The sequence below is a fragment of the Neopelma chrysocephalum genome, unplaced genomic scaffold (assembly GCF_003984885.1).
Source record: "Neopelma chrysocephalum unplaced genomic scaffold, ASM398488v2 Primary Assembly neopelma1_75, whole genome shotgun sequence".
NCBI lineage: Eukaryota > Metazoa > Chordata > Aves > Passeriformes > Pipridae > Neopelma > Neopelma chrysocephalum.
The window spans coordinates 14,393,651-14,417,252 of NW_020897736.1; the positions used below are offsets into that span (position 1 = coordinate 14,393,651).

The 23,602-nt window shown below is 56.2% G+C and overlaps 1 protein-coding gene across 6 annotated transcripts in view; it reads right to left on the reverse strand.

Annotated features, from left to right (window-relative positions):
• Positions 1-15,521: 15,521 nt before the first annotated feature.
• Positions 15,522-23,602, reverse strand: part of TLE3 (TLE family member 3, transcriptional corepressor) — a 28,044-nt gene continuing 19,963 nt past the window's right edge. For 3 of the 6 annotated variants that reach the window (XM_027688431.1, XM_027688430.1, XM_027688427.1), the window contains exons 9-20: positions 22,997-23,116; positions 22,522-22,572; positions 22,230-22,385; positions 22,008-22,140; positions 21,231-21,412; positions 20,534-20,610; positions 20,102-20,351; positions 19,263-19,510; positions 18,660-18,807; positions 17,808-17,958; positions 17,153-17,229; positions 15,522-16,927 (exon numbers count right to left, since the gene is read on the reverse strand). In XM_027688431.1, the coding sequence (XP_027544232.1) occupies positions 16,820-16,927; positions 17,153-17,229; positions 17,808-17,958; positions 18,660-18,807; positions 19,263-19,510; positions 20,102-20,351; positions 20,534-20,610; positions 21,231-21,412; positions 22,008-22,140; positions 22,230-22,385; positions 22,522-22,572; positions 22,997-23,116 (1,701 nt within the window). In that variant the 3' untranslated portion in view covers positions 15,522-16,819. Of the gene's footprint in view, positions 16,928-17,152; positions 17,230-17,807; positions 17,959-18,659; positions 18,808-19,262; positions 19,511-20,101; positions 20,352-20,533; positions 20,611-21,215; positions 21,413-22,007; positions 22,141-22,229; positions 22,386-22,521; positions 22,573-22,996; positions 23,117-23,602 lie in introns of all 6 variants that reach the window. The other 3 variants (XM_027688429.1, XM_027688428.1, XM_027688426.1) reach the window with 1 other exon arrangement.

Below are 23,602 nucleotides of genomic sequence, written 5' to 3' on the forward strand. Positions count from 1 at the left end.
TTAAACCCTCTCTGGGTTGGAGTCAGGATCGTTCCTTCACCCTTTAAACCCCTCATGGGTTGTCCTGCACTCCTTAAACCCTCTCTGGGTTGGAGCCAGGCTCCTTCCTGCACCCCTTAAACCTTTCCTGAGTTTCAGCCTCCAATGGGACCTTGCCCCCTTTTCCTACCTGAAATCAGGAGTCAAACAGACCAAAAACAACAGGCCTTTTTTTACTTTTAATACTTACCTTGTGGGTTTTGGTTTTCTTCCCCCCCCCCCCGTTCCTGTCCAATTCTGGTACAAGACCTGTGGATGTGGCACTTGGGGACATGGCTTAGTGGTAGCCTTGGCAGTGCTGGGGGAATGGTTGGGGTCCAGGACCTTAGAGGGCTTTTTCAACCTAAAGAATTCCATAGTTCTATTATTTTAATGATTCTAGAGTTCTCTATTGCACTCAGGGATCTGTTGCTCTCTGGCTTTTTGCTCTTCACCACGGCACTTGTCCCTTGTCCCCTCTGGACACGGATGTTGGTCCCTCCAGCCCCCACAGCAGGACCATGCCCACACTGGGGGCACAAACCTGCTGCAGGAGAGGAATTCCCCGGGGATTTAAATAACGGCAGAGTCCCAGGGCAACGCCCCCCCTCTTTTTTTACCCCCCCAGCTCAGCCCCAACCCCCGGAGAGCTGCACCCCGAGTGGGAAGTGGCGACTGGTGGGGGAAAAGGGGGGGGGTTGGGGTTTTTTTTGGAGCTGTGTTTATCCCCCTTGTTAAATACCAGCTGAAAAGTTTCAGGGCTAAATTAGTTTTGTCCTCTTCCCTTCGTTTATTTACATTATAATAATCCCAAGACTGCGAATTGTGTCAATTATTCTTTCCTCTGGGCGAGCCAAGAATTCTTTGTTCCTCGCTAGTTTACAAAAGTGAAATATAGGTGAGGTTTAGGACCTTTTAATCCTCCGATGTAATTACTGTTCCCTGCAGACACGGCAGCGTTTTACCATCGCTGCTGGGCTCAGATTAGACACACAAAGTCCCTTCACTCCATCAAAGGGTTCCTTATCTGCCCAAGACAGCGAAACAACAAACGATCCCCAAATCTCGCCGGACCCGGTGTTTATTTGACCAGCGCCGAAATAAATAAATTTGCTGTAGCCAAACAGGCGCTTTCCCTGAGAACGGGGGCTCGGCAGGCGCCTGGGTGGGAATTTTCAAGAGCGTGAAGGGCCGGGGACTACAGTGGGGCTTTTGAAGTGCTTTTTCCACATTTTATGAGCCCAAATGAGGATGAAACTAAAATGACACGAAGAAATAATCCCCCATTCAGCCCTGAAAGGATTATTCTAATTACTTTGATTATTAAAGATCAGACAGATTTATTTTTTCTTTTTTTTTTCCCCCTCCTTTTTTTTTTTTTCCAGCAGAAGTAAACCAAGCCCGAAATACAAATCCTCGCTGGGAATTGAGGAACGTCTTAAGTAAACAGCGGGAACAAACGGGCTGTGTGACGGATACCCAGGGTCCGGCAGCCGGGCCGGGGGGGCCCCTTTGTGCGGCCTCAATAGGGGCTAAACGCCCCCCGAGCCCCCGCTCCGGCTCCCGAGCGAGGGGCCGCGTCTCGCCCCTTTCAGATGCAAATGCGAGTGGGTTTCGCCTTTATCCGGGCGCTAAGATGGTGGTGTCAAGCTGGGCCCGGATGAATAAACCGGAGAATTTCTGCTTTATTGAGATCTGGGGTGGGTTTTCTTTTTTTTTCTCCCGGAGCCTCCTCCCGCCCGCTGCCTGTGCCGGGGAGGCCGCGCAGATGGTCCCGCCGACCCCCTATTTATCAGCCCGCGATTCGTTTAAGGAGTCTGTTTGTTTCTGCTGATGAGGACTGTTAATTTGCACAGCGGTCTCATTAGGCCTAAACCACCAATTAATTTCTTTTGTTCTCATTAAACGGCTGATTCCTAAACATTTCTGCAACCACAATGGATGGCTCGAAGCCGCAGCCCCGGCATCCTCCCCGGCAGTCCTGGCAGCTTTCCTGGCAGCCCCAGTATCCATCCCAGCAGCCCCGGCACCCTCCCGAAAAGCCCTGGCACCCTCTCCAGCAGCCCCAGCATTTTCCCTGGCTGCCTTGGCATCCTCCCCAGCAACTCTGGCATCTCCCTGGGGTACCCCAACATCTCCTTCAGCAGCCCCAGCATCTTCCCTGGGTACCCTGGCATCCTCCTCAGCAGCCCTGGCAGCCTCCCCTGCAGCCCCAGCATCTTGCCCGGGTACCTTGGCATCCTCTCCAGTCCTGGCATCCTCCCGTTGTAGGCCTGGCACCCTCCCAGCAGCCCCAGCATCTTCCCCAGCTGCCCTGGCATCCTCTCCAGGTACCCTGACATTCTCCCCACACACCCCAGGATCCTCCCCTGCAGCCCCAGCACCTTCCCCAGGTGTCCCAACATCCTCCCTGCAGCCCCAGCACCCTCCCCAGCCTCAGTGGGTGCCACTCTCACCCCACCGATGCACTTGGTGCTCTTGAGCCTGATCCCTGCCTGCAAACCCAGGCATCAAATGCCTCCATCCTACCAACACCCCCAACACGGAGCTGGAAAATGAGGATGCAGGATCCTGGAGCCCGGGGGATGAGTTTGCCAGGCAGGCAGGGCAAAGGCAGAGCTTTCCCCACCATTTCAACCAGTCGAAATTAGGATTTTGGGGTGTTATTTTGCTCCCTGCTCCGTTATTTTCCCTGATCCCGGGTGTGTGCAGGCCAAGAGGAGCCTGTGCCTTGTGTTTCCCAGCTTGGCCACACAATTTGCAGCCGCATTGAAGAGTCCTTGACTGTCTCTCAGCTATTTAATGCCAGAAAGTGTCAGCTTTTGTCTGGGAGTGACGCTGGGGCAAGCACTTAGCCTCGCTTGACATTCCCGCAGCTCAGCCCGGCTTCGGGAATTAAGCACCCGACGTCAGGTTACAGAACGGCTCATCCCGTACCAAAAACATCCAAAATAAACCCCCAGCAGCCGAGATAACCTTTCTGCCATGGCCCCACACCAAAACCTGCTGCAACCAAAGCCCTCCCCTGGCTCTCAGAGCCTTGCTGGGATTTGGTTTCCCCACATTCCAGCACAATTGCTCCTTTAAAGCCACTGCCAGGGGGTGGGAGCCTGTCCCCTCCTGTCCCTCCGGAGCTGTGGCACATCTCAGCCATAATCCCACACGGATCCTTCCACTTCTTTCCCCTAAACACGCTTCCTGGCATCAATATTCCCTTTCCTCTGCAGCACAGGCTTTGTTCCTTCCCAGCAGATCCAAGAGCTGCTGCGGGGAGATAAAATAAAAGAAGAGGAAACCCTCCTATGTCCCCTCCTGAGCCTGGGATGTCACCCCTGGCCTTGGGTGCAAACACTGGGATTTGGCCACTGGTCCTGCAGTCCCGGCTGCGTTTGGAGATGCTCAGGAGTGGTGGAAAATAAGGAGGTCACAGAGGTGATCCAAGGCCTGGAGCCCCTCTGCTCTGGAGCCAGGCTGGGAGAGCTGGGGGGGTTCACCTGGAGAAGAGAAGGCTCCAGGGAGACCTGAGAGCCCCTTCCAGGGCCTAAAGGGGCCCCAGGAGAGCTGGAGAGGGACTGGGGACAAGGGATGGAGGGACAGGACATAGGAAATGGCTTCCCACTGCCAGAGGGCAGGGTTAGGTGGGATAGTGGGAAGGAATTCTTCCCTGGGAGGCCCTGGCACAGGTTGCCCAGAGAAGCTGTGGCTGCCCCTGGATCCCTGGAAGAGTCAGGGAAGGCCAGGTTAGATGGGGCTTGGAGCAACCTGGGCTGGTGGAAGGTGTCCCTGCTCATGGCAGGGGGTGGGACTGGATCCCTTCCCACCCAAACCATTCCATGATTTTATGTAAGCAATTAAGCAAAGCCCGGTTCATGGAGCCAGGACTCCCCTGGGAATGCTCACAGGGACACCCAGCTCCCTGCCAGTGCCAGTGCAGTTGCACAGCCAGGGAAGGGTTACTGCCCATCCTCCCAGCGCTGGCTGGAAGCGGGAATTGCTGGAACAGGTTGGGATAATGTTCATTTGTCTTCATTAGGCGCAGGAAACCTGGGAAGGAGCAGTGGTGTGGCCCAACAAGGGGCCCTTTACAAGGATCATTGTGCCTTTCTTCCAGGTAATGGAGACAAATGGGAGGTGCTGGGAGCTGTGTGAGCCACCACAGGCACAGGCTCTGCTGCTGCTCCTGCCCACGGAAAACCCGCCGGCAGCAGGGAGGGAACGCTCGGGAAGGGGCTGCTTCCAGAACAGGGTTTATTGACAGCAAACACAGCAGGAGGAGAGGACGTGTCTGGGACCTGGTGGGTGCTGAGCATTGCCCTGGTGTGGGGGTGGCATCACCCTGCCAGGGTGCCCTGGCCCCGGCTCAGTCCCGGTGGGATCAGGATGGGGTTTCCATTCCTCAGTCCCCAGCAGGACAAGGGTGGTGTTTCTGTTCCTTGGTGCCCAGCAGGATGAGGACAAGGTTTCTCCTCCCTCCCTGGGTGCTCCCAGCCTCTCCTGGGCGTGCTGTGCCTCCCAGCAGCTGTTTGCTCACACCACTGGGCCACGACGACCCCACCAACTGCAGACAGCCCGGCACACAAAGGGCCATTGTTGTTCCACAGTGCCTACGGCTTTGAACCCTCACAGAATCCTCCACAGGGGGGAGGCAGGGCTGTAACACCCCCTGTCCTGCCAGCCACCCCTGTCCCCAAGCTCTGCTGGGGACACGGCACGGTTTGGAGGCGGGCAGGGATCACACCTGGCCACAGCTCTGCCCCATGGATGGTGATGGAGAGCCTGGCAGAGCTCAGAGGGGTTCATTGGGGTGGGCTGGGGGTGTGCTGGGATGACAGACCCTGTGGGGCTGCCCCAGCACCCTCACAGCACGGGTGGCATCTGGGCATGGTGCCATGGGGGTCCTGGCCTTGGCTCTGGCTCACCCTGAGCCCACCCAGCACCGGCATCGGAATCACCGGACTCTGCTCATCTTCTGTTCTACAGGTTCCTCCCCAGCTGCTCTCCTCAAACCTGTGCTTAACACTAAATACATCCCTGTGTCCACCAGGCTGGTGGAGGATGCACCAAGGAGGTTCCTTGGCTGTGGGAAGAGCTGGAAATGGGGCCACACACGGCTGCAGGTCCAACAGGCTGGACACAGCACAGCAGGATGCCAAGTGTCCACCCCTGGGGATGAGTGAGGGATACCCCACTCCGGCCAGCTATTGAGGATGCTCCGAGGGGCATCTCACAGCCTCTGGTGCTGCCATGCTGGGGGGATCTCCCCAGTATGGAGATCTCCAAAGGGAACTACCCTGCGTGGCCCTGATGTTACCTGAGCTGCTGGCAGGAGAATGTCATAGAGTCATGGAATCCTGGAATGGTTTGGGTTGGAAGGGACCTTAAAGTCACCTCACTCCACCCCCTGCCATGGGCAGGAACACCTTCCACTGTCCCAGGTTGCTCCAAGCCCCGTCCAACCTGGCCTTGGACACATCCAAGCACAGAGCACCCACCACCACCCTGCTCGACCTCCCCAGTGCCTCAATCCTGCCCTGGGATTCCTGACCTGCAGGGTGAGGGAAGGGCAGGGGGGTTTGGTGCTGTTGGCCAGGAGGAAGCCCAGGGCTGGAGTCTCTGGTTGGTGATGGAAGCCTTCCCATGGCCACAGTCCCTCCCAGGGCTGCTGGGCTGTCAAACCCGGCGTGTGGAGCTCAGAACGTCACAAACCGCCGGCCAAGGGGAACGGCCGGGCCATTAATGTTGATTTTCAATCAGCCTTTGAAGAGCTGGGTGGGTCCAGAGGGCTGGGGGAAGCTGCTTGTTGTGGCGGTGCTTTAAAGGGCAAACAAGCCGCCCCAGGTAATTACGGGGCTGTCAGGCTGCCATCGATCCCGGGAATAATGGAGCAGCTGATAGGGACTCAATTAATAGAGAGCCGGAGCAGGACGGTGCAATTAATGCCAATCAGGGGGGATTTATGGGCAGCAGCCCTTGTCAGGCTCTTGTGACATCCCCTTATGGTGATTATGGTCACTGGGTGAATAATCATAAATGTCCCAGCCAGGGGTTTCAATTGTGTGATGGGAACCCCAAAAATGCCAAGGCACAGAGCACATGGAGGGTGGCTGGGGGGCCTGGGAACCACTGGATGTGCCCACCTGGAGGAAGAACAGACGTTTCCTGGAGGGTGAAGGGGTGGACAGTCCATTCACACCATTTTAACCCAGTCAAAAGCGAAGCTCCTGACATGGGAACAGGGAAGAAGGACCTCCTGACCTGCAGGAGGGACCTCCCACCGTGGAAGAGAGATTTCCTGACCTGGAGGAGGGATCACTGTGGGTCCAACCACGCTGGATCAGGTTGAGCTGCTTCAAAAGCACATCAAGGGCCACCTAAAACCCGTTGCCTGACCTCGGAGGGAACACGGTGCTTTCAGGTTATTTAAGTTTTGGTTTAACCCTTAAAAGCTCAGACAGCTTTAAATTTAAAAAATTGGAAAAAAAAAATAATCCCACTGTTTGTAAAAGGAAAAGCTAAATTCTCTTTTGGAAATTCCAGGAACAAAACATTTTAGTGCCTTCAGGAGGAGAATCCCTATCTGGGATTTTATTTTCAGGCAAAAGCTCTCAGCTGGTTTTGTGCTGAATCCTTGGGGTTGCTGATGCTCTTCCCATCCCAAACCTGTGGATGTGGCCAGGAGGCTCCTGGGGGTCTTGGAAACATGGATTTGGGGTCATTGGGAGCAGGCACAGGGGGATCTTGGAAATGAGGATTTGGGGGTCTTTGGGTACAGGTTGGGATCTTGGAAATGAGGATTTGGAGGTTTTTGGGTACAGGTTGGGATCTTGGAAATGTGGATTGGTGGTCACTGGGTGCAGGCACACGGGAAACTTGGAACTGTGGATTGGGGGGTGTTTGGGGGTGGGGACATGCAGGGACCAGCTCTTTCCAGCTAGAGCTGTTCTGCCAAATCCCAGACCACATGTCCTCCCAAAACTGGTCTGTTTATGGGGTCTTGGTGACAGATGTGCTCCTGGACACCCGTGGATATTCCTTCTCCTCCTGACTGGCACTGGGAATGCTGCTGCACCCAGCTCCCAACATCCACTTCTGGGGAGAACCTTTAATTTCCAGTATTAGGCAGGTTATAAAAATGTCACTGATGATTTGCTCATGTTTTCTAAATGCCGTTAAAAATTTATAGTCAGGACAAAATGTAAAAAGGGGGAAGGGAAAAAAACACCCACCCGGCGTGTTTTCAGCTGAGCCTCTCCATAAATTATCGGGATTTGCTTCCCAGGGTGGTCTGCACAGTGTGTGCCAGAACTGCCTGTGCTCCAAGAGGGAGGATCACGAGGTTAAGTGTTAGGAAAGGGGGGGAGGAGGAAGAGCAACTTATTTAGGAAAGTGCTGGCTAAAGCAGGGAGAGGTCCCTGCCTGTGCCAGGGGGTCTGGGCAGTTCCAGGGGCCGGGAGCTGCTCCAGGCTGGGATGTGGTTAATCCCTGCTGTCCTCCCTTGGCCTGCAAAGCTCTGCTCCTGCTTTGAGGAATTTCTGAGCTGCTTGTGGGGATTATGGGAAGTCGGGCAGTGGGGTGGAGCTGCAGAGCAGCCCCGGGGCTGTGTCCCAGGGAATGGGCCCTTGAGGAGCAGAGACAGCACAGAGGGTGATTGTGGAGTCCTGGAATGGTCTGAGTTGGAAGGGACCTTAAAGCCCATCCCATCCCACCCCCTGCCATGGGCAGGGACACCTCCCACTAGACCAGGTTGCTCCAAGCCCTGTCCAACCTGGCCTTGGACACTTCCAGGGATCCAAGGGCAGCCACAGCTTCTCTGGGCAACCTGTGCCAGGGCCTCCCAGGGAAGAATTCCTTCCCACTATCCCACCTAACCCTGCCCTCGTGCAGTGGGAAGCCATTCCCCCCTTGTCCTGTCCCTCCAGGCTCTCTTCAGCTCTCCTGGAGCCCCTTCAAGCCCTAGAAGGGGCTCTAAGCTCTCCCCAGAGTTTATCTTGGGAGGCATCTGGGCTGGGTGGGAGCCCAGCACGGGGGACCTGCGAGGGAGCAGGGACTTCCCAGATGTCGTTCCCACAAATGTTTGGAGCTCTTGGATCCTGCACGGAGCAAAGTCGTGGGTGGGATTGAGCCACCCCAGCGAGGGCTTTGCTGCCTTTGGCCCCCCAGCACTGCCCTGTCCCCCAGGGCCGTGTCCTCCCGGGGCAGCACCGCAGCCCCCCAGCCCCCTGTGTCCCCCCAGTCCCCTGTGGGACGGCCACCAGCCATGGCACAAGCCACCCCTGAGCTGTGAGACTGCAGCTCGACCTCCCTGGCTTCCATCTTTATCCTTCCAGGGAACTGCATTTCCAGAAACAAGCTGACTGTCACTGTTTTGTCACTGAGGGCACCTGCTGTGTCCAGGAGCATTGGGCCAGAGGGCTGTGCCAAGCCATGCCATGCCATGCAGGGGCCTCCCAAACCTGCTTCTGGAGCGTCCAAGGGACACCGTGACATTGGCACAGTCCTGGTGACCTCGTGACAAAGATCAGCTCATCCCTGCTTTGCTGTTTTGCACCTTTCCATTGATTTCCATTGATTTCTAGTCCCGAGCCACCAGAGAAGTGTTGTGGTAGGAACTGAGCAGCTCATGGAAGATGTCCCAGCCCATTGCCTTCCCCTCACCCCTCTTGGCTGGAGGGATGAGGGATTAAAGCTGTTGTTTCACATAAGTAAGTGGTTGAGCAAAGGAGAGAGAGCCGGTGCTGGTTGTGGGACCATGATCCCACCAGGAGCAGCTGCCTGTGCCCATGTCCAGCCCCCTCAGCCCCTCGTGGCACCCAAGGCCAAGTGATCCCCCGCCAAGAGGATCTGGAACAGCAGAGATGTGTGTCCCCCACTCTGGGATCACAGTACTGAGCATTCCCAAACACATCATCTCTGTGGGCTCACTGCCCCCTCCATTCCCAATCCCAAGGGATAATATATTTATCTGCAGGGAAGGTATAAGGCCACAAGTCCAAAGCTACAAATCCTCACAAGTGAGTATTAATGGATTATGCCTCTGCAATCCATTGCGTGTTGTGGTTATACAACAAAAATTGGGATAATAAAACAGCTTTTAGTGTCAAAATGTAATTAAACTGCTTCAGCAGCCTCGAGAGCAGCCCAGCTGCCATAAAGCACTTCCAGCTGCTGGGGCATTCAGTTGGATGCCTGGAGAAGAGCTCCTGGATTCCCGGGGAGGTGGAACTCTCCCAAAAAACTCGCCCCTGAGCTGCCTGCTTGTGATCACGTGTCCCTGTTCCCACTGGGAATGCTCTTCCCTGTGTCCTGCCCGCAGCAGCGCTCCCCTGGTGCCGTGGGGAAGGTGTTGGATGACCCAGACCTGGCAGCAGAGCCTGCTTTAGTCCTTCTGGGGTTTAAGTGAGCCGTTAATTAATCTCCCAGCAGGTGCTGTCAAACCACACCAGGAAATCCCAATTATCCATCAGTCACAGCCTGTTCTCCTCAGCCTCCCTCGGCGTTCCCGGTGTGCCCAGGGCCAGGGAGCAGCTCCCGGGGTGGCACGAGGTGCTGCCCATGCTGCCACACCCCCCCCAGGGTCTCCAGTGTCCCTGTCCCCCAGCCCACCTCACACTCCCCAGCTTTAAGGAGGTTTGTGTTTCTCCAGGAGGATGTGGAGCTGCTGGAGAGAGTCCAGAGGAGGCCACGGAGCTGCTCCAGGGCTGGAGCCCCTCTGGAGCCAGGCTGGGAGAGCTGGGGGGGTTCACCTGGAGAGGAGAAGGATCCAGGGAGAGCTGAAAGCCCCTTCCAGGGCCCCCCAAGGGGAAGAAAAGGGGACATGCCACCACCTCTGCCACCAATACCTCAAGTGAGGTGGCCACCGGATGCTCTCCTGGCCCGAAAATGCAGGAAAAACCTCATTAAAGCATAAAAATCTCAAAACTCTCACTAAAACACCTCCAGTCCCAGCAGTGCTTTGATCAGGTTTGTGTCTTTTCTGATGAACAAAAACTGCTCAGCCCCTGGGACAAACCAGGACCTATCCTGGAAATCCAGGGACCCCAGACTGTGTCCAAGGGGCTCAGCTCCACAGGGTTCCCCAGGATCCCACCCAATACATGGCACAGGAGTTTTTTCTCCTGATTTCCGGGGCAGAGGCCAAGCTGGGGGGAATTTTTCGAGGCAACCTGGTGCCCCTTGGCTTCCACAGGGATAACAAGGCTCCTGTGTGCTCCCAGTTTTCCTTTTCGGCTGGAGCTGGCTCGGGAGGGGAGTGTTGTGGGAGCGTGTTGTGTAAAAGCCTTGGCTCCATCTGTGCGCTGTCAGTAAATGGCTGAGCTAAATAACATGTTGTTATGAAAAGCAGCGTTTGAGCCGTTCAAACCTTGCCTTTTTTTCTCCTCTTTTTATTTTATTCGCCCCCTCTTTTTTTTTTCTTTTTTTTTTTTTTTTTCCCCAAGGTAAATTCCAGCGGGATCAACACCAGGCAGGAATTACCCCGGAGGAAGTTGGCTGTTCACCAATTCATCTTGTTTTAAAAAAAAAAAAGATTCATTATTGCTGTTGAGCTGAGATGAAACAATTCCCTGGAATTAACGAGGCTAATTTTGACCAGCCAATGTTTTGCTACAATGAAAGTTTTTATTGTTGCACATAAAAGCCAGAAACCCCCAGAAGCCCCTCGGGGAGGAGATGGGGGAAACGATAACGGGGCTGCAAGAGCGGGTGCATACACACACACAAGGCTGTCTGAGGGAGGGACCCCCAGGAGGGACCCCCCCAAAACCACACCACAATTACCCCACCAGTCCTGAATCCTGGATGGGCCATTCCAGAGTGTTTTTTCCCAGGCAGAGATCAGGGATGCTCCGGGCTCAGCAGGATGTGGGGAGGCTCATCCTGCTTTGGTGGGTCATGGAGGTGAGGATTTAAAGCAGATAGAGCCCCTCCCCGAGCAGGTTTGGCCATGGGACAAGACCCTGGAGCATCAGGGGCTGGTGGGGGCAGCCCTGGGGATGGGAGTGGGACTGACAGGGAGAGGAATCCAGGGAAGCAGTGGGATTTGTGGTAGGTGGATCATCGAATGCTGGAATGGTTTGGATTGGAAGGGACCTTAAAGCCCATCCCATCCCACCCCCTGCCATGGGCAGGGACACCTTCCACCAGCCCAGGTTGCTCCAAGCCCCGTCCAACCTGGCCTTGGACACTTCCAGGGATCCAGGGGCAGCCACAGCTTCTCTGGGCAACCTGTGCCAGGGCCTCCCCACCCTCCCAGCCAAGGATTTCTCCCCAGTATCCCATCTCTCCCTGCCCTCTGGCAGTGGGAAGCCATTCCCTGCATCCTGTCCCTCCATCCCTTGTCCCAAGCCCCCAGTGCCACTAGCCCCCTCTGGAATGGCTCCTGCCCCCCTCCTGCCACGGGCACCATGTGCCAACCCCACTAATGATTTTTTCAGCGTGAAAAAGCTCCACAGGGTTTGATTTTTTTGCTGTTGTGCTGTTCTGCTTTTTGCGTTGGCTCCGGTTGTTGGTTGGTTTTTTTTCCAAGAGGGATTAAGCCAAATTAGTTTTTATCTCTTTCTGCAGTTTTCCACTGGGATTCAGTGAAGCACCAGCGCCTGAGAAGAGAAAAACGATAAACATCTAAAGGCAGCCACTCTGCTGCTGTTTTATCTGTGCCATTTGAAGTGATGACACCCTTCAACCAGATAAACAAAGCGCGAGGAGGGGCTCGTCGTTAGCTGGAGTGCGTTCGGCACCGGAGCCTCCCTGCCACATTACAGACAATGGCAGCGCACAATCATTCATTATAACTCAATTACAGTAATTAAAACTGGTGGGATGCAGAGGCAGAACAGACGAAGGGAGTAGTGCCAACAGAATTTACACTCCGTGTCATCAGCCAGCGATAACAACAGCTGATGGTGTCCCCGAGCCTCCTCCTGCCATCTGTTCCCAGCCCGGGGATGGTGTTCCCAGCCCGGCAACCGATTGGGTGCCGCGGCAGCGGGAGGGCGATGGATGGGAAGGGGTGGGAAAGGGCTCCCGGAGTGCCTCGCTCGGGGGGAGATGCCCTGTACACCCCCAGGGGTGAGCTGCTCCCCAAGCCGGGCACAGAGCCCGGGATAACGGAGCGAGAACGGAGGGCAAAGCACATGGATGTGCCTGGGGCACAGCCCGGTGTGGCTTGCAGCACTGCTGGGGTGGGCAAGGCTTGGTACGGCATGGCATGGCATGGCACAGTGTGGCACACACAGCATGGCACGGCATGGCACAGAAAGGCATGGAACAAATCAGCATGCGTGAGTGGCGTGGCACATGTGGCATGGCACAGCACGACATGGCACGGAACAGCATGGAATGGCACACATGGCACAGCACACAGGGCATGACACAGCATGACGTGGCACAGAATGGCACAGAGCATGGAATGGCACACATGGCACAGCACGATGTGGCACAGAATGGCACGGAAGAGCACGGAATGGCACACGTGGCACAGCACATAGAGCATGGCACACAGAGCATGGCACACATGGCACAGCATGACATGGCACGGAATGGCACAGAACAGCACAGACTGGCACACATGGCACAGCACACAGGGCATGGTACAACATGGCACAGCATGGCATGACCCGGCACAGAGCACACAGCGTGGCACAGCACACAGGGCACAGCACACGTGGCACAGCTCTGCCTGTTTCCCAGCGCTGCCCTTCAGGGAGCAGAGACTGTGGCAGAAGCAGCTTTTCAAGGCAGCCTCCTTGGGGACAACATCCCCGGGGGTCACCACGGGGCAGGGGACACACGTGCCCCCCACCAGTGGCACAGGAGCCCTGTGGTATCCCCAGCACAGGGCTGTCCCCCAGCCCAGGCCTTGCACTGGGAACTGGGAATTCCCATTTCCCCAAGGATCATGGACCGGCTGCACCCCGAGAGTCGGGAGGGAGAAGGGGAGCAGTGCCCAGCTCGGGGGTGACGGGGTGGTGACCTGCACCTGGTGACCTGCACCCAGCCACTGCACCCTCCCTGTGGGACCTTGGGCCTCAGCTCAGGCTCCAGGATGGGCATCACTGTGGGAAAGCAGCCAGGAGCAACGGCAGGAGCACCGGGAAGGGTGGCAGGGACAGGGGGACCCCAAAAGGGTGAGGGCTGCAGGGGACACTCAGAAGGAGAAAGGTTACAGGGGGACCCCAAAAGGGTCACGGCTCAGTTCTGATGCTCAGCATCTTCTGGAATCAAATCCCTCCCCACCTCCACAGGATCCCTTCCTTGCAGGAACACGATGCTCACAGAAGGAAATCACTGATAAAAAGTGGGCAATGCCCCCCAAAAGGTGCCGTTTGCCGGGATGCCAGGCCATGGGCAACCTGCACATCCTTGGGATCCTGGGGGGATCCCGCAGTAACTCCCACTGGATTTTCCAGCTGCTGCGTGACGTCTCTGCCATCACACGCCAATGTGTCACAGCACCATCCAAGCCTGACTAAAAGCACATTAAAAAAGGCCCTTATGAATGTATAATTTAAAAAAAAATTAGTGTGGGGGCTCGGGATACTTTAAAAGTCCAGCTGTTGGGCATAAATGGGAACGGGAGAGAGCACGCCCGGCTCCAGCACCTCCTCCCTCAGCACTTGGAGAGGCTGGAGCCCAACCAAATGAACTGCAAAGGGCAACAGTTTGCTGGGAACTGTTGAAAGGCGAAGCTGGAGCCGCTCAGGTGCCGAGGGGGCGGCGCGGGGGGGGCCGGGCCGGGTCCCTTCCGCTCCCCTGCGCCGGGAATCCAAATCTTCCAACAAAGGATTGCCTGCGATTTTGATCTTTTAATGATCCCCTGTGTAAGCCCCTCGTTCCATCCAGCTTAAAATCAGATTGAAATGCACTCCTAACCCTCTCCCACTGCACATTATCAGGAAGCCAAGCGGGCAGAGTGCTGCTCCTGCTTTTTATTTCTCCCTCGCAGCAGGCCCTGTCATGTCCAATACATCACGGGAGCCCCCGGAGGACCCTACATATGTCCTAGTTCAAGGAAAGTGCTTTGTCTCTGTCAGGGGTGCCCGGGCTGGAGCACAGGAATGCCAGGGCACACAGCCCGTGGATTGGGAGCCACCCGACCCAGTCCCTTGGGCACCCCCTGGGTGCTGGGTGCCCCCTTCCCAACCCTTTCCCCGCATCCCCAGGTCCTGACAGGAGCAGAAACAAAGCTGCTGGTGATGCCTTTGGGATGGAAAAGGGAAGGATGGGGGTTGGGGTGTGTGAGGGGTGCCCAAGGTGGAGCCCATCCCTTGGCAGCTGGTGAGGGGGAAGATGCCAAGGGCTGGGGATCCAGGGGGCTTCTCCCATCAATCCTGAGCTCAGCTCTTCCTCCATCCGACCTCCATCATCACCCCATGGATGAGGAGGGCCCTGTGCCCCCCAGCCCCCCAACACCTTCTTGTGCTTTTATCAACCCCTCAGTGCAGGATTTCAGGGATCAGAGGGTTTAGAGACACTTTGCTTTCGGTTGAGCTTCAGTACATTTACTTTTTATTCTTTTTTTTTTTTCTCTTTTTCGCCCTTTTTTACAAAAACCAGTGGTAGTTATTAACAGCTGTACAGATTCTGCTACATACTTTGGTGTAAAGTTGAGAGCCTGACTCCGGAACGCTCGGCCAGCTCCGGTACATGCAGTTCCTGGATTTTATTCTTGTTATTTCGGGGAGGAAAACCAAGCACCGACCTGCAAACCAGTGACTCTGGGGGACACAAAGCTGGGGGTGACCCCACTGCTGGAGGGTTTTGCCCTGGGAGGAGGTCAGAGCCCCCCAAGCCTTTCCAACACATCCCATCTGTGCAGACGGGGATGCTCCGAAGGCCACGGCGAGGGGATGCTGTGCCCAGGTTTGGGGGCACAGAGGAATGGACAGAGCCGCCCCCACAGATCCCAACCAGCCCCAGGATCAACCTGAGCCCCAAAACACACCTGGGGCATCACTGAACCGCTCCTGTTGGCACCGGGGGCACCTTCAGAGTCATTAATCTGAGCCAAACCACCCTAAAATCACTTGCCCTAAACGCAGCTTTAAAGAACTTGGTTTTTCCTTTGCTGGATCATCAGTGCCCAAAACTGATCCCACACACCACACACACCCTGTGCCTGGGTCCTTCCCTTATTTTTACTTTGAAAAGGGCTAAAAATCTCAAAAACCTCTTATTTTGATGGGAAAAATAATGATTTCCCATGAGATCTCTCTCCTCCTTCCAACCCCAGCTCAACTGTCCACACCTGGAGCAGCTGCAGGGCTGGGAGAGAGGCTCCTCAGAGGGATGCAATGCCAGGTACCAACTCTCCATCCTCCTCTCCCCCCTCTCCAAACCATTCTCCCCATAACCCTAATCATTATTAATTTTGGACCAGATTCAAATCGCAAAAAATAATCCATAAAAATGTCGTATAAAAATCCTCTTCCATATGCTACAATACAGGGTGAGCACTTCTGCTACACAAATACTTTTATTTGCCCGTTAGGTCTTTTTTTTTTTTGTCCTTTTTTTTTTTTTCTGTCCTTTTTTTAACCCTTTAGTACAAAAGGCTGACACAGGCCTGTGGGGGGAGGGGATTGCTCCAAAAGACCAGAAGACACAAGACCATAAAGCCCACAGGACCACAACCAGCCCCGGCCCCCCCCAACCACACACAAACCCTACTTGTTAGTAAACTTTTTGCTTCTTAAAAAAAAAACAAAAACAAAAAACCAAAACCAAAAAAAAAAACCAACCAAAAAAAAAAAACCTGTATTTTTTCTTTTTCTTTTTTTTTCTTTAAAGGTTATCAATTCTAATTCTTTACTTTCATTTGAATACAAAACACATAAGTTGCTTTATCTTTCGTGGCTCCCTGAGCTGAATTTTCTAAGCTTTCTTTGAAATCACTCCTCATTGCTTCTGTCCGAAGACCAAGAAGGGCTTTGCGCAGACGGTCCCGCAGCGTGGGCTTCCCCTTTTGCTTCAAACATCCAAGCACGGAAAAAAATAAGGATAAATCCATATATAAAAAAAAAAAAACCAAAAAAAAACCAACCCAAAAAAAATCCAAACCCAACCAGGTGACTGTGTTGATGTCCCGTCAGCAGCTGAGGATATCCGAGCGCTCCCGGGATTCCAGCGGCGTTCCCACCATCACTAACACACCCAACGACGCACGGGGACGACAGGAGGGACAACTTTGCACCACTGGACAGCTCCACTCAGCCTGCACGGCAAAGTCACGTCCCCACGGACGCTTCCAGAGGGGGCAGGGAGGAAAAAAAAAACCCAAAACAAAAACCAAACAAAAAAAAAACCAACCCAAAAAAACCCATAATAAAATTGCCACCACCAAAACCATCAGTGGAATACAATTACAGCAGACGAAAAATACACAACTAGTGTACCGGGAGGGACCCCCCCCCTTCAACGCTATTTACTAGTCCGGTATTTACACTTTTCACAAGTCTTATGCAAGGCTGCACAAAACAAACAAAAAAAAAAGTCACGATAAAAAAAGGAGTCCTTTATAGTGCCACCAAAAGCGCAGACGGAAAGAACCGGAAAACCAAAAAAAAAAAAAATTAAAAAAAAAAATCAAAAGAAACCCCACGACCCTAAAAAACCAAAGAGAAACATCCGTTTGGGGCTCCAACGTGTGCCAGAGTCGCAGATCTCCAAATAAATCCGTGTGTGGCGGACGCCGGGCAGAGCCCCCTCGGAGCGGGCACGGTCCCTGGGCCACCCCGTGGCATCCCCCGCTGCTTCCCGAGTCCTGCGGGGCCGGGAGCTGCCAGCCCTCCCAGAAACTCCACGCTCAGTAGATGACCTCGTAGACTGTGGCCTTCTTGTCACCAGAGCCCGTGACGATGTACTTGTCATCCGCTGAAATGTCACAACTTAAGACGGACGAGGATTCCTTGGACTGGGAAAAGGAGGAAGAGGAGGGGAGAGCATCCATCAGTTTGGTTTCCCTGGCTCGCCAAGCGCCATTCCATGCTGGTGGCATCACCACATTCCACAGGCTGGGCACCCACCCGGCCACCCCAAGAGGATCCTCCCTCTCTCCAGGGCTGGCAGCCCCAGGCATCACGCCAAGAGGGGGTCTGGGTGTAGTCCTCATTCCTTGCCCTTCCCAAGAGGCTCCTACCTGGAAGATGCTCGCTCCGTAGGGCGTCCTCCAGGCGTTGAGCAGGTTGTCTTTCCCAGTGCTCACAAACCATTTCCCTGTTCCCAGAAAACACGGTGTCAGTAGTCAAATAAACACTGCCATTGCCACCCCTACAGACAGATCCTGGGGCCAACCTCTCCCTGCCCCACAGGCTTCTGGCTGTTTGACCTTAGAAAGTGGCCATTTTGGAGAAATGGGAAAATCTGGAGATTCCCCAGAGAAGCTTGTCCAGTCCCTCTCCCTTGGGATACATCCCTCCAGTCACCCGGGGCAGGTGCTGCTTCCCACCTCCCACGATGCCACGTGGCGATCGGCAACCACAACTGGGGTGGTTTTATGGAGATACCCCCCAAATGCACCATCCATGGGACGTATCCTACTGGAAACATCCTTGTTCAGCCCCCCACCACCGTTCCACGCACCATCCCTTCCTCGTGGGCATCCCTGCTTCCCATCCCTGGAAGTGTTCCAGGCCAGGCTGGACAGGGCTTGGAGCAACCTGGTCTAGTGGAAGGTGTCCCTGCCCATGGCAAGGGGTGGGACTGGATGTTTATTAAGGTCCCTCCCAAGCCCAACCATTCCATGATCCCCACCCACCCCCGGATGGACCAAGCTCCGGGCAGGAGCCGCTCACCGCAGTAGGCGAACTTGAGGGAGAGGACGCAGCTCTCGTGGAGGTGCAGCTGGTACTTGTCAGGCTTGGTGTGGTGCAGCACCTCCACGTTGCTGCTCTCCATGCCCACTGCCAGCCACTCGCCCGTCGGGCAGTACCCCAGGGAGAAGATCTGCAGCAAAAAGCGGGACACGGGGATGCTCAGGGGATGCCAGCTCTGCCCACAGCCCCCCAGGGAGGGTTGGAACTAGAGGGGCTTCAAGGTCCCTTCCAATCCAGCCACTCTGGGATTTATGGCAAGGGTGGAGGTTGCTGGGCAGCCCCAGACTGGTACAGCAGGTTTGGAGAGGCACATGCATGTGTTTGGAGCAGCCACGTGAGCTGTGAATGCCGGGATGGCTCCAGCCCCCTAGATGCTGCTGCACTTGCCAAATGGAATTGAGATCCCAGCTTTGCCCCTCTGGATCAGGGCCATGGGAGGGTCTGCTGGAGGAGGCAGGATCCTGATCCCTGCAGCCACCCCACCCACAGGGCACCCACAGAAACCTGTTGCATCCACAGCCATCCCATGGGAAGCTCTGCCTTCCTAACGGCAGCCTGACTGTGCAGGGATGGAGAAATAAAGACAGAGAAGCTGAAACCAGATCCAGGGAGCCCCACAGCTCCTACTGCCTCCGACACTCCTGGGTTCCACCAAACACAGCAGGAACAGCCACGCTCAGGGCCAACAGGGCCATTTTCCCAGCAGGAAAAGCCCCCTCCCACAGCCCCACATGATCCAGCTGCCAAACAAGCTGCCCTGCTCTCCATGGAGGGATAAACCCCTCCGTGGGGTCTCTGCATGGCAGGGCCAGGCCGTCCCCAGCCCGTTACCTGGGAGGTGAAGTCGTGCTGCTGGAGCTGCCGCCCTTCCCGCAGGTCCCAGGAACGCACCGTGTTGTCCAGGCCCCCCGTCCACAACTTCGTACCATCGTGGGAGATGTCTATGCAGCTGGCACCGTCTGTGTGGCCTTGGAATTGCCTTTGAACCAGAAAAAAATATGGAAATCTGCAAGGGGAACGCTGGGAAAAGCACGGAGGTCGGTTCAAGGTGCTCGGACATCATTTGTGAGGCTTATCCACAGCAAACACGCCTGGAAATCCATCCAGGAGGATCCCTTGCTGAGGAGCTGCAGCATGAAGTGTACTGGGCTTGCTTAAAGATGAGCACCACAAGATGGATGGTGCAGCACCAAGAGAGCGTTCCTGCCATCATTCCATATCAACTGTGGCTGCCCCATCCCTGGAAGTGTCCAAGGCCAGGCTGGATGTGGCTTGGAGCAACCTGGGCTAGTGGAAGGTGTCCCTGCCCACGGCAGGGGAGTGGACTGACATGAGCTTTAAGGTCCCTTCCAACCCAAACCATTCCAGGATCTCCGAGCTCCTCCCAGCAGAGCACACCCAGGAAGGCCCCGAGCCCGAGCAGACCCCGCTCACCTGACGAGGGTCTGGTTGTGCAGGTCCCACACGGCGATGTTGCCGTCGCTGCAGCAGGAGAAGCAGACTTTGGCGTCGGGGCTGATGGCCAGGGCGTAGCAGGCGGGGGCCGAGGAGGTGAGCTCGGCCTTGATGCGGGGCGTGGGCGACGCCAGGTCCCAGATGGTCAGCGTGCTGGCCTCGCCCCCCACGATCAGCGTGCGGCCGTCCGGGAGCAGCTTGCAGGAGCGGATGTAGTTATCCCTGTTCTGGGGGGGAAAGGGGAGCAGGTGTTCATGGGGGGAGAGGGGAAAAGGAAAGAGATGTTAATGGGGAAGAGGAAAGGTACGTTTAAGGGGGTGAGGAGGAAAAGGGAGGGCAACGAGAAAAGAGGAAAAAGAGATGGTGGTAGGGAGAAGAGGAAAGGGAGGATGACAGGGGAAAAGAGACGTTAAAGGGGGAAGAGGAAAAGAGATGTTAAAGGGGGAAGAGGAAAAGAGACATTAAGGGGGAAGAGGAAAAGAGACGTTAAAGGGGGAAAGAGGAAAAGAGACGTTAAAGGGGGAAGAGGAAAAGAGACGTTAAAGAGGGACAAAGATGCGATGGGAAGAGGAAATGGGAGGGAAGAGGAAAAAGATGGTAATGAGGGTACAAATGGTAACAGGGAAGAGGAAAGGGATGGTAATGGGGGGAGAAGAGGAAAAATAGATGGCAACGTTGGGAAGAGATGTTCATGTCAATGGGGAGAAGATGATTAATGGCATTAGAGGTGGGGGAAGGAGGGGTCACACACACCTGGGCCCAGCAGGACCCCCCCCACGTCTCACCAGGACGCTGCTGCGGCCCCCCCAGCCCCTTACCAGGCAGTCGAGCTGGGAGATGGGGCTCTTGCTGCCGGGCTGGCTGATGTCCCAGATCTTGACGCAGCCCTTGCCGCCGGTGTAGACGTGCCGGGTGGGGTTGCTGATGGTGACGGCGCACACCACCTCGCCATGGCTCAGCGTGTTGATCTGCCGCGCGTGCCGGGGGATGCCGGGCCCCGCCAGCGCGTCGTGGGGGAACGGCACCGGCTGCATCTGCCCGTCGGCGCTCACGTGGAACGAGTAGGCTCTGCCATGGGAGGGCAGAGGGGGGTCAGCCCAGAGGGGCAGCGGGTGGCTTTGCAGTCCGGCTGCCACGCTGTGCCCCGACCGGGGGCTTGGCTGAACCCAGCCCTGGGTGAAGGATTTGTCTCCCTCCCGCCCGCACTGATCCCCCCCCAAATCCATAAAAAAAAACAAAAAGGGGCTTACGGTTTCCCCCCGGGGATGGAAGCCAGGCTGGAGGGCAGGCCAGGGGCTCGCATGGGTGGGTGTGGATCAAAACCAACCTGCCGAGAGACATACGGACACGGGTGAGGCCAGACACGAGCTGAGCACACCAAACACCTTCCCAACCATGAGCCCACAGGACACTGAGCAGCTTCCTCTTTTCCCTTGCTGCTCAAGAGCTAATTGTATTATTCCCCCAGCAGAAAGGGGAAAACTGAGGAATTAGCCAAAGGTTTTGGGGCTGCGAGGAGCAGGGTGGGATATGCTCCCCCTCCCCGTGCTGTTCCCAAATCCCCAGGGACAGGAGCAGCCAAGTCGTGCTCAGCACTCCGGCTGCAGAAACCCCCATCTCTGCATTAATGGCAACGTTTTACTTCTTGGTTTGACTTGTTTTGCCTTACAACATGGGACCAAGAATTTATCGAGAGTAATGAGAAGGGGACTGAGTAACTGGATAGAAGAACCCCAATGCAGGAGCACATGCACATTATTCCCCCACGGGGAGGCATCTCCACCCCCAGCCCCCTTTAACGGCAGCTGATAAAAAAGACGGCTCGTTTTGAGGAGAAGGAGCCTCGATTTCCCAGCTGAGCTAGGGGAGTCCCCCCCAAACCCTCCCCAGCCCTCCCCACCGGCGAGAAAAGGAGCTAAAAGTGCTACGTACAGCTCCAAAGCTCACCATTGGTGACCGGCCGTAGGCGGCAGCGGCGGCGGCGGCTGCGCTCATCTGCGGGGGGAGGTTGTGCAGCCCCGCGTAGGCGCCGGGGCTGGTGAGGGACCCGTTCATCTCGTGGTGCCCCATCATGGCGAAGGGGGCGGCGTAGGAGCCTGCGATGGAGATGGGCGTGCGCAGGGCCGAGGCTGCGGGAGGGACGGGACACGGTCAGGGCGGGGAGCGCGGCCGAGTCCGCAGGGTCAGCCATGGGGGGAAAGACCCCTGAGGTCACCGAGTCCAACCTGTGACCCATCACTGCCTTGCCCCCCCAGCCCAGAGCACTGAGTGCCATGTCCAATCATTCCCTGAACACCTCCAGGGACGGGGACTCCACCACCTCCCTGGGCAGCCCCTTCTAATGAAGAAATTCTGCTGTTTTTCAACCCGGGCCTTCCCTGGCACAGCTTGAAGCCACGCCACAGATCACAGAATATTCTGAGTTGGAAGGGACCCACGAGAATCATCAAGCCCAACTCTTCAGTGAATGCCCCGTGCAGGGATTGAAGCCACAATCTTCCCATTACCAGCACCCCACTCTGACCAACCGAGCTAATCCCACCTCATGTCCAGACATCCTCTCATCCCAGAGATGCAAGGGGCTGGGCCTCCCTCCTCACCCCACCTCTGACACACAGGGACCACCCCAGCCAGACCTGGATTAGGCCCCCCCATAAACCTGATCCCCCCCCAGGCTGCTGTTTCCCATGGATGGGGATGAGCTGGAGCCGGGCTGGTACCCACCCAGGGGGTCCATGCCGGTGGGCTTGCCGGGCATGGGCCGCAGCCCCGGGGTGCTGCTGGTGCCCGGGGTGGGTGCGTCGTTCCGCGGCGTCGGAGTGTTCGACTTGAGCCCGGGCGTCGACGACTTGTCGTTCTGGGGGAGAAGGGATGGAAAACAAGGGGTGAGGTTGGAGCGCCGGCACCCCCAGCCCCCAGCGAGCCCCGGCAGGGTGCGGGACGTACGTGGCCCAGGTCTTTAGTCTTGGAGGAGGGAGTGCTGCTGGAGGAGGCGACCGAGGCCGGGCTGTTGGGAGCGTCCCCCTTCTTCAGCCCGCGGGCTTTGTCCAGGCCATTCTCCGGGGGCGAGTGGGCCGGGCTGACCCGGGGGGTGGCGGGATCCTGTGGGGCAGGAGAAAGCCTTGGAGTCCCCTGCGGCTCCCTCCCACTCCTCCACTCCAGGAGGCCCCTAAGGCATCACCTCCAAACCCCCCCCAGTGGCACGGGCAGAGGGGCAGATCCACCCACAAGGACTCACCTCGTTGGAGACGTCGACCACCAGGTCATCGCTCTTGTCACCATCGCTGTCCTGGAACACAAAGCCAGTCACACCCCGCAGAGAGCCCCAAAAACTGGGGTGGGGGCACCCCCCTGAGGAGCTGAACCATCCCTCCACAGCACCAGGACACTTAGGGGGGATATCAGGGAAAATTTCTTCCCTGAAAGGGTGGTCAGGCATTGGAACAGGTTGCCCAGGGCAGCAGTGGAGTCCCCATCCCCAGAGGGATTTAAAAGCCATGTGGATGTGGCACTTGGGGACATTGTTAGTGGTGGCTCTGGCTGTGCTGGGGGACAGCTGGACTTGATTGTCTCAGGGGGCTTTTCCAACCTAACTGATTCCATGGTTCTGTGACCCATACCATACCTGGAAAACGTTCCCCAACCACGCTGCCTCCCACCCCGGGTCCTGCCTGGTCGTGTCCCTGGGGCTCCCAGTGTCCCCTGTCACTCACATATCGGCTCATGCTGTCCTTCTCCTCCGCTTTCCGCTTCTTGGAGTCGATGCTGTAATCCGTGGAGCTCCGGTGCTTCTCGCTGGCTCTCAGGCTCTCCGAGGGCGACACGGAATTATTCTGCAATGCCACAAGAAGCTTTGAAGTTGGAAACAGAAGGAATTAGGACTTTATGAGCAGCAGCAGCTTAGAAGGTGCCAAGTACAGCCCTGTCCCAGCAGCGGGGTGAGACCCCGTGGCTCCCACCACACAAGGGAGCAGGGAACAGGATCCAGGTGACAGGATCGGACACCGCCCTCACTGTGAGCCCTGGGAATGCTGTGAGGCTGCTCATGGACACCTGAACCCCTTCACTGCAAAAGCACAGCAGGAAAAAATGGAGGAGGTGGTTGTTGCTAAAAAGGCAAATGCTGGGAGGGAGATATAGGAAATTCCAGCAGTTCCCAGTCATCACTGGGATTCACCAGTGGAAACTGGTGAGGGCAGAGTGGGGCAAAGCTGTGCTCCCTAAAATCAGCCCCATCTCCCTCATCCTGTGCTCCCCATGGGAGAACAGGAGCTTCATCCCAGCCTGGGGTAGGGCAAGGACTTTGCACAAGGGGTGGC